The 19,071-nt window shown below is 47.4% G+C and overlaps 1 protein-coding gene across 8 annotated transcripts in view; it reads right to left on the bottom strand.

Moving 5' to 3' along the window:
• The window catches only part of LOC141425840 (olfactory receptor 52B4-like), a 67,088-nt gene extending 65,097 nt beyond the window's left edge, over nucleotides 1–1,991 (bottom strand). Inside the window, exons 1-2 of one of the 8 annotated variants that reach the window (XM_074084438.1) lie at nucleotides 1,861–1,991; nucleotides 320–1,003 (exon numbers count right to left, since the gene is read on the bottom strand). Coding sequence is in view for 1 of the 8 variants with exons in the window: in XM_074084461.1 (XP_073940562.1) it covers nucleotides 1,417–1,752 (336 nt within the window). In the remaining 7 variants the exon portion in view is untranslated. The other 7 variants (XM_074084449.1, XM_074084461.1, XM_074084458.1 and 4 more) reach the window with 7 other exon arrangements.
• Between the last annotated feature and the right edge of the window lie 17,080 nt (nucleotides 1,992–19,071).

The raw sequence follows: 19,071 nt of genomic DNA, 5'->3' as shown, positions 1-19,071 counted from the left end.
TAATATTAATTAAAAAAATTGAAAGTTCTCTTAAAGATTACTTTGCCCAAGATTCTGAAAAGGCTGGAAAGCTGACTTGTCCAAGGCCACAGTGAATTAGAGACTGTGCAAAGACATAATGTCCATATGTGACCCCATCTGATTTGTTTTCCCCAATAGCATGGGTGGGCACCTAGCTCTGCAGACCCAAAAGGGCCCTCCTCTGTACAGGAAAAAAGCCTCTCTTCTCAACTTCTCAGCTCTTGCCACAATGTGAGTCCTTGATAAGCATTAGGCCAGACTAAGGCCTTGTGAAGAAGTAAAGGCTAAAGAGCATTACCATGGGCTGGCCTGAAGGTAGGGCTAACTGGAGGAATTTTGTCTGCTGTTTTGTTTTGTCAGAAGACGGGGGAAGTTGTCAGAAGGACAGTCCTGCAAGGTGGCTAATTCCTCCAAACAGCAACCAGGCTGCAGTGCCATCTCTATACCTTTGGGAACAGAAAGGCCATGATCACCACCCAGTGTGGCCAAGTTTATTTCACTGCAACTGCCAGAAATTACAATGGTTGCAATCTTAGAAGGTAGACCAGGTGGAGGGGGCAGTGCATGGTATTGTTTCCCCCACCTCCTATAAAAAAAACCTCTGCCTCAGACCCACAAAAGTGGTGCAATCATTTTAACACACCATCCCCCAATTCCAGAATGGTTCACAAGGTCCCAATACCAGGCCTTTCCTAAGCACACTCCCCTTCAGAGTTGTCATCTAGACGTAGTCTCAGATGAGGTCTTCAAAGCAGTCAAACTTGGCTTTAGACGATGCCACAAAGGGGGCAGATAAGCAGTAGATGCACACCCTGGACAGCTGAGGACAGAAGGAGGCACCACAGGCACAGCCCGGGTCTGTCAGCAGTGGCTGGCCCGGAACTGAGAGCCACAATCCGTGCATCCTGAGACGCGGGGCGGACAAGCGCACGGACAGACTTGAAGGTGCTGTTTTGACATCCCGTGTTGATTTCATCTTCCTCTGGTAAGGGCAGAAAAAAGATTAACTGGATTGTAGGTTCAAAACTGGTCGTTGAGAAAAATAGACTGTTGCTGGGTAAGAGTTGAAAACAATGGGGCACCTGACCGTCCCCCCACACACACACACCCACACCCCGCAGCTGTAATCAGCCCAAGCAAAGCTTCACGCTTTCCGTATTGCTAGTTCAAATAGGGAAGTGAGGAGAACTGGAATCGGCGCTTCGTCTCGCAGCGAGCCCCGTACCCCGACGATACCCCCCAGCACTGCCCACGCCCCTTCCTTGCACCTCCCAGGCCCGGCTCCGGCTGGGTCAGGCTGAGCTCCGCTCCCCCGCGCCGCGGCGCCAGCTCATTCCGTGGATTCGAGCGCCCCCGCGCGGCCGCGGGCGAATGGCGCACCTGCGGCGGGCGCCCTCAAGCCCAGAGGCAGTTCCCGCGGGGCCCACGCAGCAGTCCACGAGGCCGCCTGCCTCCCCCGGGCCTCGTCAGCGCGCGGCGGACCAGTTGTTTGCCAAGTCTCCGGGCTCCCTCGGGCCGCAGCGGCGGCGGCCTGCCCGGCAAAGCTGACGAGTCCCGCAGGAGGCCCGGCATGGCAACCTGGCGCGCCGCCCGCCTCGGGACACGATTGCCTGTGCCGCCAGGCCCAGCGCCGGCCCGCGGCCTGCTCAGGACCGCACCCCGCGCGTGAGCAGAGGCCTTCGCGAGCTTTCCACAGGGCGCCTTCCCACACTGCCCCGCGGCGGTGACCATAGAGACCAGGCTAGGAGCAGAGGGGCCTCCGCCTAACCAGCTCCCAGTGCGCTGTGGGCCAGCGGGAGCCCGGGAACCCCTTCCCGGACGCGCCGTCCCCCTCCTCACAGGAAAGCTCCGCCGGTCGCCCCTCGCCAGGTGCCCAGCGATGTCCTCTGTGACCCGAGGCCACGGGGACAGGAGGGAAAGCGGGCCTGTCACTGACCGCGCCCAGCCTAGGGTGTGTAGATGCCCAACCCATACTCAAAACCGAAAGGGCTTGGGAGCCACCTGCTGTCCTCAGGTCACCCGGATGGGGACAACAGTGGCTCGTCCCTCAGAGGACTGACGTTTAGTGTCCCTGTGCCCTGCAGGGATCGTGCGCTGTGCCTTACAGGGACCTCGTCCAGCCCTGACAGCACTGCGCCTGGCCCTCTCGTGCGTGCAGTTCTTTCCATTTTACAAAGGGAAGTCGAGGCCCAGGATCACAGGCCCGGACGCTGAGGCCCACAGCCAGTGACCGTGCACAGACAAAGCTTTTTCCCCTGTGGCACAAGCACACACGTGCTCCTCGGGATGGGGTAGAACATGGCTCAGAGATTTGGCTCTTGTGAAGCTGAAGGTTCATTTTAGTGAGTTGGCATCTCTCAAAAAAAAAAACAAAAACTCTCATTTAGTTTAATTTGGTGTTTTCCAACTTATTTGAACAGAAAGCCCCTTGAAAAAGATATTAGAATCCTGAACTGGTTCATGAAATACACTTAGGGACACACTTGCCTCTCAAATGTTATTTTTAGGAATACTGTCCTTGACCTTCTGGGACTCCACACAATGACACTGAATAATACAATAACATTTGCTAAGCACTGTTCTAATATCACCTAATGTATTCCTTTTTAAATGCAGTGCTGGGGATTGAACCCAGGACCTTGGGCCCTCTACCACTTGGGCCAAACCCCTCGTCCTTTTGTTTGTAATTTGTTTGAGGGACAGGGTCTTGCTGGCTTTGTTGTGCTGTCCTTGAACTCAAAGTCCACCTCCAGAGTAATTTAATCCTTAAAACTACCCAGATATTGTCCCACCTGGGGGGAAAAAAAAAACTGAGTATGTGATTAAACTTCACAGGGGGAAAAAAGCCCTTAAAATTATTACACGTGTTTGCTATCGTCACTATCCGCATTTTACAGAAGAAAGTACTGAGGCAGAGAAATGAAGTGACTTACTCTAGGTTACACTGGTAGTAAGTGGGCTGGAACCCAGGCAGCCAAAGTCAGGGCCTGTGCTGGTAACCGCTCTACCACCTACACTGCCTCTGCCACGTGTGCAGGGTAAATCCCAGGTGTGAAATTTTACTAGCACAGCCAGAATTACCTGTGAGAGAGTCTCTTGTCCACCTACGTACTATCATAACCACCACGGATAACCTCATGGGAAAAGAGGACAAGACCAGGGGTTAGACAGCCCTTGATCGGACCCTGGCCTCACCAGTTGCTGTCTGGGAAACCTTAGACTAGTAACTACTTTTACTCTTTGCTAAAAAAAGAAACATCACCCACTCACAGGTGTGTGAGGATAGACTGAGATAATGGGTATAAAACACTGAGCACAGGGCCCAACTATCCTAAACACTCAGTAAACTTCCCCACTTCCAACTCCCCTGGAAAACCTTCCCTGGCTATGCCTTCCACCCCCAAGCTGGTGTCAATTCTGTATTCCAGAATTTACCCCCACCTCAACCTATCACACCTTTGATCTTGAAATTACAGCTTTATGTGACTATCTCCCCGACAAAATTGAGTTCCAAGGGTTGGTCAGTCTTGTTCATTACTATACTCCAGGGCCCAGCACCACCAAGCTCAGCCTAGTAGGAGCCCAATAAATGTTTGGTGACTTAATGACTGAATCGTAATAACTGGAAAGATAGATAATATTAATTATTGAGAGCCCACTGTGCCCTAGGCCCAGTTCCATACATTTCACATGGATTCTAATTCATTTAATAGAACCACCACATAAAGCAGGTGCTAACATTTTCCCACTTAAAGAAACAGGCACAGAGAGGCAATAGGCACCCCTGTAAGTAGCGGTGACAGGATATGCACCTTCTTAGTCTGGCTTTACAGTCTGCAAACTGTTGTTGCCCACAACAAATGAGTGGGCAAATGGATGCCTACATACCCTACCAGGGCTGCTGCGAAGGCCAAAAGCTGCTAAAAGGCTATGTACACATAACAATTTATTGTAGCTAGCCCCAGAAAAGGAAAGAGTGCCAGTTCAGGCCCTGCTTCTCCCTAGTTCTGCATTCCCTATGTGTGAGGTGAAGACTTTGTCATAGCAGGGCCCTTACTCTCTCTGGGTGCCTGTCTGCAGGCCTAGGAAACACAGAAGCAGAGTGAGAAGGGGAGGCTGGGCTGAAAGAGTCCTAGAAATAGCATGGTCACTAGGTCAGCCCAGCCTGGTGCAGATGGCAGTCCACAGCTGCCTCTATGAGCGCCTAGGACAGAGCTGGTTCTAGTTCAGGTAGGAATAGGAGTTGGAGTCAAGGTCCCAGCCAGGTTAAGGACAATAGTGACCATTCAAAAGTAACCAGCACTTTACAGCTAGTGTTATCTTGACCTCATGCCATGCCTATGATTACTGTTCCTGAGAACTAAGGCCTGAGAGGCCTGTGCTTGCTCCAGGGCTACACAATGGGTCAGTGTCTAGACCCCACAGGGCCTCTGTTGATTGACTGATCTATCTAAACTGCAGAAGGTGATATTCTAGAAATTGCTCTGGCTCTTTAAGGAGGGAGCTGGCAGGACCCAGGTGGCATGCCTGGGCAATCGGCAGGCAAGTGAGAGAAGTAGCCATTTCACTCATTAAAAGTTTGGCCAGAAAAAAAAAAAAAAAAAAGTTTGGCCAGGTGAGCAAAGTAGACACCTGGGGCAGATGGCTCTCCTTGGGGTTCAGGCCTCATCTGGACCTGGCGTCAGGCCCAGGCTGTTCTAATTAGGCCTCAGGTGTCCTGCTAAGCCTGTCTCTTCTTTTCAGGCCACTAAGGTCCAGCTCATTATGGCCTAATTGGTGGCAAATCACTCAGCAAGCCTCAGGGACAGAGTGATGAGCTCAGAGTGAAAAAAGTTTAAGCAGACATAACTTTCTCCCAAGTGGCTCACAGCTTTCTCCTCAGTAACTCGAACTTTTCCCAGCCCTGGGGGACACAGAGGTCCCTCTTGGTGCACAAGTTTCTCCTGGTCGGCCAGGCCCAGGTGCACTATCAGAGGCTGGCATAAGCCTCAGCCACAGGCTGGCCATCTGAGGCACTTCTGGCTCCACAGGGCCTCAAGATGACCTTGACCTGGTTAGGGGTGCCCTAACTCTGTCCCCTACTCCATCTCGGGACACGTGGTAGGGCTTGGACATGCCCAGGACCAAGCAGTACATCCCTGAAGGAGCAAAGCTGTCTGATTGCCAACCTGATCATGGTCCCCCCATCCCTGGGGAAGGTCATAGAGGCCACCCCACACACACACACACACACCTGAGCAGTTTTCCTCCTTACAGCAGTCACAGGGGGAGGGTGGGTGATGTAAAGCTGATGATATTGAGAAATGATGCTGTTTCAGAGTTAAATGGCTTACATGCATCAGCCCACTTACCTTCATCAAAGCCCCATGAGGTAGTCATTATTAACCCTATTTTATAGGTAAATAAACTGAGACTTGGTGACACCAAGTTTGTCGCCTCATACAACCATTCCCTACAGAAAATGCTAGCTCTGGAATGAGACAGGTTTAGGCTCAAGCCCAGCGCTGCCATTCAAATAGCTGTATAAATTTATGCAAGGTTTTTAACTTCTTTGAGTCTTTGTTTCTTCATCTGTACAATTGGGGCTCTTGTCCACATCTATTTTACAAGATTGTGAAGTTAAAGACAGTGTCTATAAAGTGTGTGTGTCATAGGCCTGGCCCCAGAGTAAATATTCATTAAATGACTCTGGTTAACACTGTGTTATATATCTTGGTGGAATGAAAAACAGCACAGAATCCAGAACCAGCGATTCTAAAAATGCTTGTACTCCCCTAGTCCATATCAGGTTCTCTACCAGACTCTGGGAGTTCAAGTCAGTACAGGCATAGAATGAGGCAGAAGACTGAGACAGGGAAGTAAGTGCAGTGGCAAATATCTGAGGCACAGGTCAGTCATCAATGTGAGGCGTCAATTAACCTCTCTGAGCTCAGCTGTATCATGTGTGAAATAGCAGAACATTACCTGTTCCACAGGGCTATTATGAAAGTCAAGTTGAGTAATGTAGCTAAGTGTGGGCTGACATTCTAGAGCCTCAGAGAAATGCCCTGTACCATCTCACAGGTGAGGTAGCTGAGGTTCTAAAACCTGGAGTCATTGCCCAAGGTACCCAGCTGGTGGGCAGCCAAGCCCAGAGTAAATCCCAGGGCTTTTCTGCCCAGAGAATGCTTGAGCAGCCTGGCAGGAGTGAATCCTTCCATCCCACTCACTCACCCTCAGAGTCCCAGGCTATGTGTGGGGAAGACCTGGCCTTTCCCCAGGGAATACAACAACAGGTCTGTAAGCCAAGCAGAAGATGCAAGAATACACAGAGAGGGAAGCACAGAGTAGGAGAAGCACAGGGAGTGGGGCCAGCAGAACCCCTTCCCTATTTCATCCTGCTCATAGGTGTAACCCATGAGCTATAGGGACCCTCTCTGCTGTTTCCATCTCCCCAAATAAGTTCACAACCCAAGAAGAAGCAGAGATCTTTCTATGAAACACAACTTTAAGATGTGCCCCACATCGCCCTTCCAATCTGACAGGGAATCCACAATCTCTCTGAGGGGAAAGCCTCCTCACCCACTCACCCCTTGGGGAAGGGCTGAGTTCAGCAGTCCCATTCCATGTAGTGGGTGTTAATGAGCACACTGGATCTAAGGACAAAGGGCTCTGGCCTCCATCCCTTGCCAGGCCTGGACCCCAGGTGCCAGCAGAAGAGAGCTGGGCCAGGGACCTTCTCAGGACCCCTGAATCATCAGTGGCCTACTGATGACCACTGGCCTTCTGTCAGTCCCTACCAGGACCAAACCTGCAGAATCTGGATAGGGGAGGTCTGCACAGTGACCAAAGTTGGTCCAAAGTCCCCTGGGGAAAATGGGACAGAGGAACCGTACATACCCCCCAAGTTAAATGTGAGAACCAGCACCAGTGGGGTTCAGAGTCAGACAGCCCAGCTCTTGTCCCAGCTTTGCTACTTCCCGGCCATGTGGCTGTGGGCAAACACTTTTGTCTGTCTCCTTCATATGTTAGGTATAGTAATAGGACCCAAACACAGGGTTGTTGCAAAGATTAGAGTCTCAGTTGATATTTATAAAGTCCACACTATGTGTGAATAACTATGTTGATAAGTTATAAACATTGCCTTATTTGATCCTCAGAACACCCCTGTGAGAATTTTCTTTAATCACAGCTGCAAGGCTTAGTAAACATGGTGGAAACAGAAGGAGAAAAGAAGTTAGTGCTGTTGTTCACCCATTTTTTCAGAAGAGCACTCTTAGGCTCAAAGAGAGAAAGCAACTTTCAGAACCTCACAGAGCCAGAACAGAACCCAGGTCCCCTGTCCTGGGCCCTGACACCAACATGCCTGACATTCAGTCCAGTAGAAGGTACAGAGGGGTCACCAGTGAGTCCCAAGGATGAAGGGCCTCAAATTTACTAGCCCTGCCAGGCACAGACTACAGCTTCCCTCGAGCCCCACTCCTTCCAGCCCAAGTGACTCTTGGTGTGTGGTGCTTGGGTGCCGCCTTGTGGCTGCTCTTAGAAATTCAAGCTGCATCTGCCAGGCCAAGAGGTCCTCAGGCTACTGAGGAAGGGCAGTCAGGTAGCCAGTAGAATCCAGAGGTCTACCAGTCCACAGATCTAAGTGAGGACCCCAGCCCAGGTGTGAATAGCAAAAGACAGTGCCGAAGTTCCTCTCAGACACCAAAGAGTCCTCAAATCCAAGTAACTTTATGGGTTGGGAGGAGCTGGGATTATAGAGCTGGGGTTGCTTCTGTATCCAGCAGGGGCCTGAGGCCTCCTGAATTTCTGCATCATCAGCTCCAGGTGGCTTCTCATCTCCTTCTCCTACACCCAATCCACATCACATGCCATTTGTCAGATTCCCCTCTGCCCTCAGCCTGAGGTCTTTGGGTCCAAAGTCTGGTTTCTTGGGGCTAGGCCCAAAGGACCCTCTAGTGAACAGTGTCCACCTCTTCTTTATGCACTTAAGACCCACAGAGGGTCTTGCCACGGCAAGGCCCTGGCAGGTGAGCCCAGAGCCCAAGCCTCCATAATGTCAGGTCCATGGATTCTCAGTAGACCCCTTCCCCTTTCTCTTAAAAACAAAACAACAAAAGCAAGTGCTGTGATTCAGACATGTGTTCATTCATCCTGATCCCTCTCCTCATGGACTCCGAAGAGCATCCCTTATGATAGAACTGCCTCAGTCAAGCATCTTAAAGACTTTTAGCCCCAGCACTCCTACTCACTAGCGCTGAGCCCTGGCCAAGTACAAGTGCAAGCTTTCTGAGCTTCATTCTTCATCTGTAACATGGGTTTGTTGATCCCTACTCTACAAGGGATTGTGAGGTTCAAATGAGATATGACATGTAACATCCCCAATGTGGGACCTGGCCAGGGCAAGAGCTAATTAAATGGGCTATTCCTTCCCTACCTCCCCTGGCCAGCCAGGACAGGGTCAACAGAGGGAACCTAGAGAGGCAGAAACCTCCAGCCACAAGTGGTAGCAGGGCCCCAAGTCCAGGACTTCTCTAAGGCAGACCCTGGCTTGGGCCAATCAGGGCAGACCTTTCAGAATCAGAAAGGTGGTGCCCCCTTCTCCTTTAGCCTGACACTTCTTCCTTTTGGACTTGTCTTCCTTTGGACCTGCTAAGTTGGAGACAACACCTGTGCAGAGAAGCCTCTGATTGGGGCCACCAGCCCCAAGCCTGTTTGGTGGCATCTTGTGGGACAAGATCCTAGAGCTGCTCCACAGAAAAAGGGAAGCATCTCACCTAGGCCAGGGCCACTTCCCTGATGCTGGAAGGCTTCCCTGTCCCCTTCCCTAGGGGAGGAATAAATGTTGTAGAGGCCTAAGCGGGGGGCTCCACCTGAGGGGACAGAGACTCATTTTCAAGAGTGGACACAACAGAATTGGGGATGTCAGGCTGAGGGAGCAGGGTCGATAAGAGGAAGGGAGCTAGGCTAGAGGCCTGGGACCTGGTGTGGAGAGGACAGTCTTCCCCAGCATTCTCAGAACTGAGGGACACTCTGGCTCCAGGGAGGACACAGAAGACAGGAAGGTCAGGGGATCCACTCCAGTCTGGATCTGTTACCAATGGTTGTGAGGTGGCCTGCTCCAAGGCTCTGCAGTGGTGCCCCACACACACACACACCAGGATGTTGGGGAAATTGTCCACTGAGGAACATGAACTGGCTTTCTAAGTGGCAATCATACCAAGATCATTGGAAGCATCAGAAGCTTGACCTAGGAAGGGAAAGGCCGGGAGAAGCCACCTAGTCTAGTGCATTCCTTTTATGGGAGGGATAACAGAGCCCCAGAGACTAGCCCACAAGCTCCCCCACAGAACATGTGTCACATCTCAGGTTTCTTAAGTCACTGTGACCTCGCACTGGTGCCCCTGGGCTCTGTGCACACAACTTCAAAGGGCTGGGTGGAATAGGAGAGATATAAGATCAGAGGCTCTGGTGAGCCCTGCCCAGAGACAGAGTGGATGATGCTACTGAAATAGATTTCAGGGACCTTTCCTGAGACCCTTCACTCCCAAAACCTCCTATCTGCTGCATGTACCAGAATGACACCCCGACACCTCCGAGCCAGTCAGAGCCATCATCAGGCTTTTATGTGTGTGAGGAGCTTCGGATCTCACCAGAGAGTAGGTTTGATATAGGAACAGGCAGAGATGATGAGGCCTCTGACCATCTTGACTGGGAGAGAAAAAGGGAGTTTAAGGTAAGGGTGCCATGGAGGCCTAGAAGGAGGGAAGGGAGAAGGGCTGACACTAAGTGAGCTGTCCCATAGTCCTGAGGTGGCTTGAAGACAGCTGAAGGAGTCACAAGTCAATTGGCTACCCAGTGTCCCTCTCCATCAGGGCACAGTGAGAGACATAAGCCCCTCCTGCTGCAAGGACTCAGCAGCTGAGGCAAGAGCAGTCAGGGAAGGTTTCCTGGATGGGTGGCATCTAAGATACAGAGCAAGGACAAGGAGTAGCCAGATGAGGCTGAAGGAAGGAAGGGTGAGCAGCACAAAACAAGCAGTTTAAAGATAGAGGCCCCACTATTCACAATAGCCAAGTTATGGAAACAGCCAAGATGCCCCAGCACTGACGAATGGATTAAGAAAATGTGGTATCTATACACAATGGAATTTTATGCAGCCATGAAGAAGAACGAAATGTTATCATTCACTGGTAAATGGATGGAATTGGAGAACATCATTCTGAGTGAGGTTAGCCTGGCCCAAAAGACCAAAAATTGTATGTTCTCCCTCATATGTGGACATTAGATCAAGGGCAAACACAACAAGGGGATTAGACTATGAGCACATGATAAAAGCGAGAGCACACAAGGGAGGGGTGAGGATAGGTAAGACACCTAAAAAACTAGCTAGCATTTGTTGCCCTTAACGCAGAGAAACTAAAGCAGATACCTTAAAAGCAACTGAGGCCAATAGGAAAAGGGGACCAGGAACTAGAGAAAAGGTTAGATCAAGAAGAATTAACCTAGAAGGTAACACCCACGCACAGGAAATCAATGTGAGTCAATGCCCTGTATAGCTATCCTTATCTCAACCAGCAAAAACCCTTGTTCCTTCCTATTATTGCTTATTCTCTCTCTACAACAAAATTAGAAATAAGGGCAAAATAGTTTCTGCTGGGTATTGAGGGGGTGTGGGGAGAGGGAGGGGGCGGAGTGGGTGGTAAGGGAGGGGGTGGGGGCAGGGGGGAGAAATGACCCAAGCCTTGTATGCACATATGAATAATAAAAGAGGACAAGAGTCTTGAATGCCTGGTAAGGGACTCTCTGCAGGTTTTAATAAGGCAAAAAAAGTCAGATTTGCTTTCTGGGAAGGTCTCTGGCAACATAAATGGAGAGGTGCTGGGGCGAGGCAGGGGAGGGACAATGTTGGCCTGGCAGGAGGCCTGGAAATGGCTTCAGTGGCCGGCTGGGGAGGACGCAATACATGACAAGAGGTGTGAGGTTGAGGGAGGGAAAGAAGTGTTATTATGTCCCGGAACCTGGCTCCACCGTAGGAAGGAGATAAGGAAAAGGACCTGACTGGCCTGGGCAGAGAGGACAGGGCCAGTAGTGTCTATGTTGCCCTTGGGATCCCTGTGCCCACCCTGGTTGAGCAGAAATGGCATCCTGGCCATGGCCCTCAGGACCTGCCCTCTGCTCTCTGTGCCTGAAGCATCTCAACCTCTCTCTGGACATTGCCCCTGCAGAGTGTTCTTCCAGCTTGAAGTAGAAGCCCCAGACCTAAGAAGGCACAACTGGGAGGTCCTGCTGTTAAAAGACCCCTAGTGAGTGGGGTCTGTCCCTTCCTGGGCCTGAGCACTCACTCAGCAACCCAGGAGCTCTGCTTCCTAAGGCCAGGCTTGAAGCCCACCTCTCCTGAACCCTTTCTGGCTTAGCCATGATCCACAGGCAGGCCCCACCCTTCTTAACTGAACCCCTGGAACCCAGAACTTTACTCATGAACAAGAGGGGCTTTCTGGGAGCAGCGTCTTTACTCCTCACCTCAGCTGTCCCCTATGGCAGCCCGTTGTAACAGCCTGCCCAGGACAAGGTCACCTCACTGCCCCACCCCTCTCAGTCTCCCAGTCCACCTGTGTAGGCTGGAGTGGGATAAAAGGTAGTCCCCATAATGACATTTTCAGGTCCTAGTCTCTCGAGTTAGTGAATGTGACCTTATTTAGGAAAAGAGTCTTTGCAGATGTAATTAAATTAAGGATCTTCAGATGAGATCACCCTGAATTACCCAGATGGACCCTAAATCCAATGACAAATGTCCTTATAAGAGACAGGGAAGAAGGCAATGCAAAGACAGAGGCAGAAATAGGAGTTACACAGCCCAGCCAAGGAGCACCTGGAGCCACAAAGGCTGGAAGAGCCAAGAGGCTTATTCTTGCCTAATGCCCTCAGAGGGAGTGTGGCCCTGCAGACACCTTGGTTTGGGGCTTCTGGTCACCAGAACTGTGGGAGGAAACTTGTACGTGGTGTTAAGTACCCAGTTTGTGGCAATTTCTATGGAGCTCTAGGAAACTAACACAGCAGCTGAACCAGACAATTCTCAGAGGTCTAAGTAGTGTGTCCACTGGGAACTGCCAAGGGTCTGGGACCAGAGGGAAAGGAAGAGGTGACAAACCACTATTACCAGCCATTGGTTGCCAGGCCCAGGTGCCACCCCATAGAGGGGAGGATTGTCTGACGACAAACTGAGGGTTCCAGGGAGCCCAGGGAGAGGAGCACGTGCTTGGGCAAATCTCAAGCTGCTGGGTCCCAGGTTAGTGTCCTAGGTGGTGTCCCCCACCCAGTGTGAGGAAGGCCCTCCTCTTGGCCAACCCCACACCTGGGCCTGGAGTGGGGGTGAGCAGAGTTGGGAGGGCTCCCAGTGTCTGTGAGGCTGCCCTCTGGCACTACCATGATGCCGCCTCAACCCAACAAAGCTGAAGCAAACCCAAGCCAGATGCCCCAGGCTCCAGGCCACATAATCCTGTTTTGTTCCTGCCTTCCCTCCACATCCATAGCTTCAGGATTAACCTCACATCACAGCCACAGGCCCAGGGCATCCTTGGCCCTCATGTAAAGCCTCAGCCTTGGCCAACATAACCCTGGCACAGACTCCATGAAGCCCTACCTGAACCTCATCTTTTTTTCACCTGGACCCAGAGCAAGCACAGGCAGAAGATTGAGTGGAGAAAGCCAGTTTGGGATCAAATGAACCATCCCAGTGTTGCCACAGGTCTTCTGAATAACCTTAGATGAGTCACCCAAGAGCTCTAACCCTATATGTTCCTCCTCTAAACAGGCCTTCCCATGTCCTGCTCCCCCTTCTCCCATAAACACCATTGAAGTACCCCTGATCCTTCCAAACTCTACCATATAACTGTGTTCAATCAAAGTTGTACTCCCTAGGGACTTCTAGCTCCTCATCTGTGGGAATTAGAACCTGCCTACTGGACTGATTTAGCCCACAGTCCCCTGGCATGGCTGCAGGCTAGGTTTGGGGCATGAGGTCTGAATTCCCCATCTGTGGGGAACAGGGATCATAAGAAGGACCTAGCCTATATGTCAGGAGGTGGGGCTCCAGGCTGGTTCTGTGTTGTTCCTAGGAGATTGTGGGTCAGCCAGGAAGCTCTGTCACTGCCCATTGGCTGAGCCAAAGCCTAGACTCCCAGGGGGGAGGAGTTGGGGTGCATTTAACTGCACTCAGGGAGCCCCACTGATTCTCTCTGCTCCTGCCTCACTGTGCTGGATGAGTATGAGCTCCAGAACTCAGCCAAGAAGGAAAGCAAGAACTGGGAGTGGAGGTTCTTCCCAGGGAGATGATGGCAGGCTGGGAGATGAGCAGTGATGGCTTACAATCCTGACTGTCTGTAGACAGTCACACCACTACCCCAGTCCACACTACTGTCCTCTTCCCCACCCCAACCCCCACCCACCTCCAAGTCTTCTCAGAGGAAATAATCTTTTTTCTTTTCTTTTTGGAGGCAAGGTCTTGCTATGTGTCCCAGGCTGTCCTCAAACCCATGATCCTCCTGCTTCCACCTCCCAAATGCTAAGATTACAGGTGCACACCACCACACCTGCCTTAGGAAATCTTTCTAAGGGATACACCTAACCTTTATCCCTCCTTTTAGAAACTGAGTCTCGTCAGCTGTGGGAAATGAGCGTGGGGTGTAGCTCACCCCAGCCCTCCTACTCTCCTGTCATCCTCTTCCTGAGGCGGTTGACGATAGCTTTAGCGCTCTACTCCTTCCACCACCAATTCTCAGTGTTATGCCATTGAGCTATTTGCACCCCACCTGCCCTTGCTTTGGTTGACTTGAACGTTAACACTCAAATTAGAAATTCCTTCCTCTGAGATCAACCTCACAGCCCTACACCCACCAGCCTAAGCATCTCTGGTCTCTGTGCAGCCTTGGCCTTGGCCAGCACAGGCCCTGCCTCCAAAGGCTGAAGTAAGACTTCTAAGCAGTGTTCTGCATCCTATAGCATTTTGGGTCTTTCCCACTATACTCTAAGCAACTTGGGCACAGAAGTCACATCTAGTCACATAAGAAATCCCCATGCCTAGCAGAGTGCTTGGGACATAAAAAATGTAAAATAAAAAAAATGTTTCCATGCATGGTGGCTCATACCTGCAAATCCCAACCACTGGAAAGGTGGAGATAGGAGGATCAAAGTTCAGGCCAGCTTGAGCAAAAGTTAGTGTGGGCCCATCTCAAAGAGCAAGCCAAGTATGGTAGTTCACATCTATAATCTAAGCTATGCAGGAAGCAGAAGTAAAATAGCAGCCCAAGGCCAGCCTTGGACAAAAATGAGACCCTATGTGAAAAATAACTTAAGCCAAAAAAAGAGCTGGGGGCATAGCTCAAGTGATAGAGCACTTCCCTAGGAAATGCAAGGCCCTGAGTTCAAACTCCAGTACTGCCCCCCCAAAAATATGTTCAATGAACAATAAATTGATGAATAAAGTGTGACTTCCTATATCTGACTCTCAGTCCTAATACCTGCTTAACTAGATTCTGTAGCTAGTAAACAAGGGGACAGTGGGTGGAATCACCATAAGACCCAGAACACGGAAGCCTCAAAAAATGTTAGTTTCCCACCCCAAATGCCCTACAAGTGATGAATGGATTAAGAAAATGTGATATTTATATATAATATAATGGAGTTTTAATCATCCATAAGGAGGAATGAAACCATGTGGTTTGAAGGCAAATGGATGCAACTGGAGGACATCATGTTAAGTAAGCCAAGCTCAGAAACCCAAAGGCTGCATGTTCTCGCTCATATGTGGGATGCAGACCTAATACAAATGCAGCAATATTCTGAAAAACAGGTCACGCTAAGGAGAGGTCACATATGAGAGGGGGAGGGTAAAAGAAGGAAGTTAAGAAGGTGACTATGGTTGATGTACTCTCTATGCAAGAACGAATATAGAATTTTTAAACCTGTTGAAATCACCATAAGGGGACAAAGGTAGAAAGGAGAAAAATGGAGAGCATGAACCAGTTAGGATTATAATACATATGTACATGGGAATGTCATGAGGAAACTCTCTGTGTAGGTACCTAAAACAAAAATGCCCTTTTTCAAAGACTTAAGGACAGAAAGGAAAAACAGGTTCCATTGGCGGGTTGACACCAGTGGGATTGGGGAAGACAAAAAGAAAGGTGTAGGAGGTGAATATGCTGGAAATCTTATGCACTCATGTATGAAACTGGAAAAATGAGACCTGTTGAAACTATTCCAGGAATGGGAAGAATGGTGATAAAGAAGAATGGTGGAGAAGGTGAATTCAACTATGATATATTGTAAGCACTTTTGTAAATGACACAATATACCCCGAGTACAACAATAATATGATAATTTGAAAAAAAAAAAAAGTTTCTCAAACTGGGCACCGGAGGCTCACACCTGTAATCCGTGCTACTCGGATTAGAGAGAGATCAGGAGGATCTCAGTTCGAAGCCAGCCTGGGCAAATAGTTACCAAGACCCTATCTCGAAAAAACCCATGACAGAAAGGGGCTGATGGAGTGGCTAAAGGTGTAGGCCCTGAGTTCAAGCCCCAGTACTGCAAAAAAAGAAAAAAGGAAAAAGTTTCTCAGAAAAAAATGTTAGTTTTCCATTTGCTTCTTCCTATTAAAACAACCCCCAGAAGCTATGTCTCATAGGTAACAGATGTAGAATCAAGGGGATGTTGCTACCTGCAGAGTTTTCAGCCCTAAATAAGGAGTGACATCAAGTAGACCAATCCACTTCCAGAGCAGATCGGCCACTCGATGCATCCTGAGCAGCTGTCACTACAGCCGGCAAGTCAGGAGCTGAGAAGGACACTGCGGTCGCCTGCAGTTTGTGGCTGTGAACTCTCTATGTTTTGCGTGGTCACCACAGCTCAAAGGGATAGGAAGAGGCATTTAGGGATGGCTGCTGCCACCCCCCCACCCCCCACCACCTCTCCCCAAAATCAGAAAGTTACCAAGTAATTATTACCCAAAAAAAGTCTTCATAAAGATGGTTTCATGGGTGAATTCCTTCCCAAATGTTCAAGGATGGAAAATTTCTGTGCTTTAAAAATAAACCATTCAAGGGCAGAGAATGTGGCTCAAGTGGCAGACAACCTGACTATGAAGGCCCTGGGTTCAAACCCCAGCACCACCACTCAAAAAAAAAAAAATTCCGTACTATGAAATTAAAATCAGAACTTGGGTCAATTTATTATGAAATAAGAAAATTTGTATAGATAGTCACATGAGAGAAACCTACTGGTCTATTCTAAGAAAAATTCTAGATAAAATAAGAAGCCAATTTCAGCAGCATAGTATAGTAACTGCATTTTATCTGCTGGTCAATAGGCCAAATTTTTTAAGCATTGGCTAGATACAGTTGGTGCCCCCAAAAAATGTACCTGAAAATATTAAGCAATAATTTCTGACTTATTTAGTATTAAAACCTAAAAGCCAGAGAATACATTCTCAGCATGAAAGAAGCTATCTCAAACCAACAAGCAGCATCATACTAAGTAGAGAAACAGAGTCCTCATACAATTGAGAGGGAAATCAAATATCTTTCCTTTTACTTCTTAGCATTATTCTGGAAGCTCTGGTTTATGAAAGAAGACATAAAACAGAAGTAAAAGTTTAGCTACTACAAAGAAAAACAATAGTTCCCTAATATTTTATTAGAATAGCCAATAGAATCACCTGAAAAGTATTTCTAATTAATAAGGAAGTTTAAGAAGTGACAAGATATAAGACAAATGCACAAAATCAATATCTTTTCTATAGGAAATATATTTTCTATAGGAATGATATGATATTATTCATGTGATATAATAAACACATTATGTTCTTTTTAGTACTAAGTCACATACATGAGATAATAACATAATAGAATACATACTATAATATGTTGCAATTTATATATTATGTATAAGAGGAAACGAAAACTATGAATTACTGTAGCTTCAATGGTAGCAAATAGCAAAAGACCTACAAATAAATTTAAGAAATGTGGGAGACCTATTCATTATTAAACAAATATGGGTCAGGTTCTATATTTGGCTCCTGGGATACAAATACAAAGAGTTCCTGATGGCATGGACCTATGCAAACAAAACCGTAAAACTGCTAAGAGCTATAGAACAGGACCTGGAGATGTAGAAGTCCATGCTTTGTTACTGAGGAAAAGACGGAACTCTGTCAACTATTGATCCTCCAGAGATTACTCCATAGACTCCATTAAATCTAATTTTTAGTTTAATTTTGACAACTGGCAAAACAATTCTAAAGATTGGAAAAATAAAATGTAAGAATGAAAAAAAATAGAGCAAAAGTACTTGTGGAGGTAAGTTTCATTGGAAATTAAAATAAATTTTGAGGTTATAGTAATTAAAAGAGCACAGTACTCTTACAATTCAACAAAAAGGTAAACCAATTAAAAATGGGCCATCCCTCCAAAGAAAATATACAAATGGTCAATTAACATATCAACCCTAGGAAAAACAAATCAAAATCACTGGGACAGCTAGAATAAGAAACACAAATAATAATTATGTTGAAAAGAATTTTGAGGAATTGGAACCATAATACACTGCTGGTGGCAATGCGAAATAATGAAGCAGCCTCAAAGAACATTCTGGCAATTCCTCAAAAGGAAAACATATAATATCACCCAGCAACTTCAGTTCTCAGAATAGCAAAAAAGTGGCACTAATGCAAAGGTCAATTAACTGATGAACAGATGAATAAAATGAGACATGTCCATACAATGAGATATTACTCTGCCATTAAAAAGGAATGAAATACTTATCCATGCTATGGCATGGATGAATTATGTTAAGTAAAAAATAGGAAGCCACAAAAGACTACATATTATATGATTTCATTTACATGAAATGTCCAAAACAGGCAAACCCACTGACACAGAAAGTGTGTCCGTTTCTGGCTGCCTACAGCTGAGGCAGTTGGGGAACATGGGAAGTGACTAGGTTTTCTACTTTGAGTGATGAAAATGCTCTTGTGGTGATGGTTGCACAACTCTGTGAATTTACTCAAAGCCACCCTATTGTGCACTATAAATGGGAAAATGGTATGAAATGTGAATTATTTCTCAAATAATATTTTATTTAGAAAATAGCATGGTACTGGCACAAGTACAAGCTGAAAACCAACCCCACTGCATAAAATAACTTAATATAGGATAAAGATAATAACACAAAGTGATGGAGAAGTTATTTGGGGGAAATCAAGTTAGATCACTGTCTCATGTCATATATCAAAATGTATTTCATGTTGATCAAAATATGGAATACTATCTATGTGATCTTTGAACAGAAACTTGCTACACTTAAAACCAAGGAAAGAACTCACAAAAAGAAATATCTATAGATCTAATTTCATACATTTAAAACTGTTAGTCTTAATAACATAACAAACAAAATGAAAATATAAATAAGATTTGTAAAACTCATTTCAATGAACAAAAAATACATAACAATTTAAACATTTAAATTGCTAAGGGAAACACTAAGTCCCTGTTGGATAAATGGACAAAGTACATGAATAGAAAATTCACAAAAGAGAACATGTCACTTAAAATAAGATATTTTTGGACTGGAGATATGGCTCAAACAGTGAAGCATCTGCCTAGCTAGCACAAATTCCCAAGTTCAAACTCCAGCACCACCAAAAACAAACAAAACAAAATAAGATATTATTTTATGATCATCAATATTTTTAATCATGATAACTCAATACTAGTGCCAGTGAGTCAGTGGCAAAATTCATCAGCTTCCCTGGAATTCCATGTGGCACATTCAAGAGTCTTCCCTGAGTGATTTATTTAAAAAGCAAGCAAAGACTTACTAAAAGATGTGTATCTTCTTAAACTATAACCCTAATATCTTTCTTTTTCCTCTACATATATTGGAGAATCATAAAAACCAACACCCTCAAACCAGCCTGGTAAGACTGGGATGGTCCTAGCAAGGGTGGAGTACAGAAACCTGGTGTCCTGCCCCTCTTCTCTCCTGGAATCATCCTGCTCCCCCAGAATG

Source organism: Castor canadensis, chromosome 1 (assembly GCF_047511655.1).
Source record: "Castor canadensis chromosome 1, mCasCan1.hap1v2, whole genome shotgun sequence".
In the NCBI taxonomy this organism is placed as follows: domain Eukaryota; kingdom Metazoa; phylum Chordata; class Mammalia; order Rodentia; family Castoridae; genus Castor; species Castor canadensis.
Note: the sequence above shows the minus strand (reverse complement) of the source record. Positions and strands in the feature narration are given on the sequence as shown.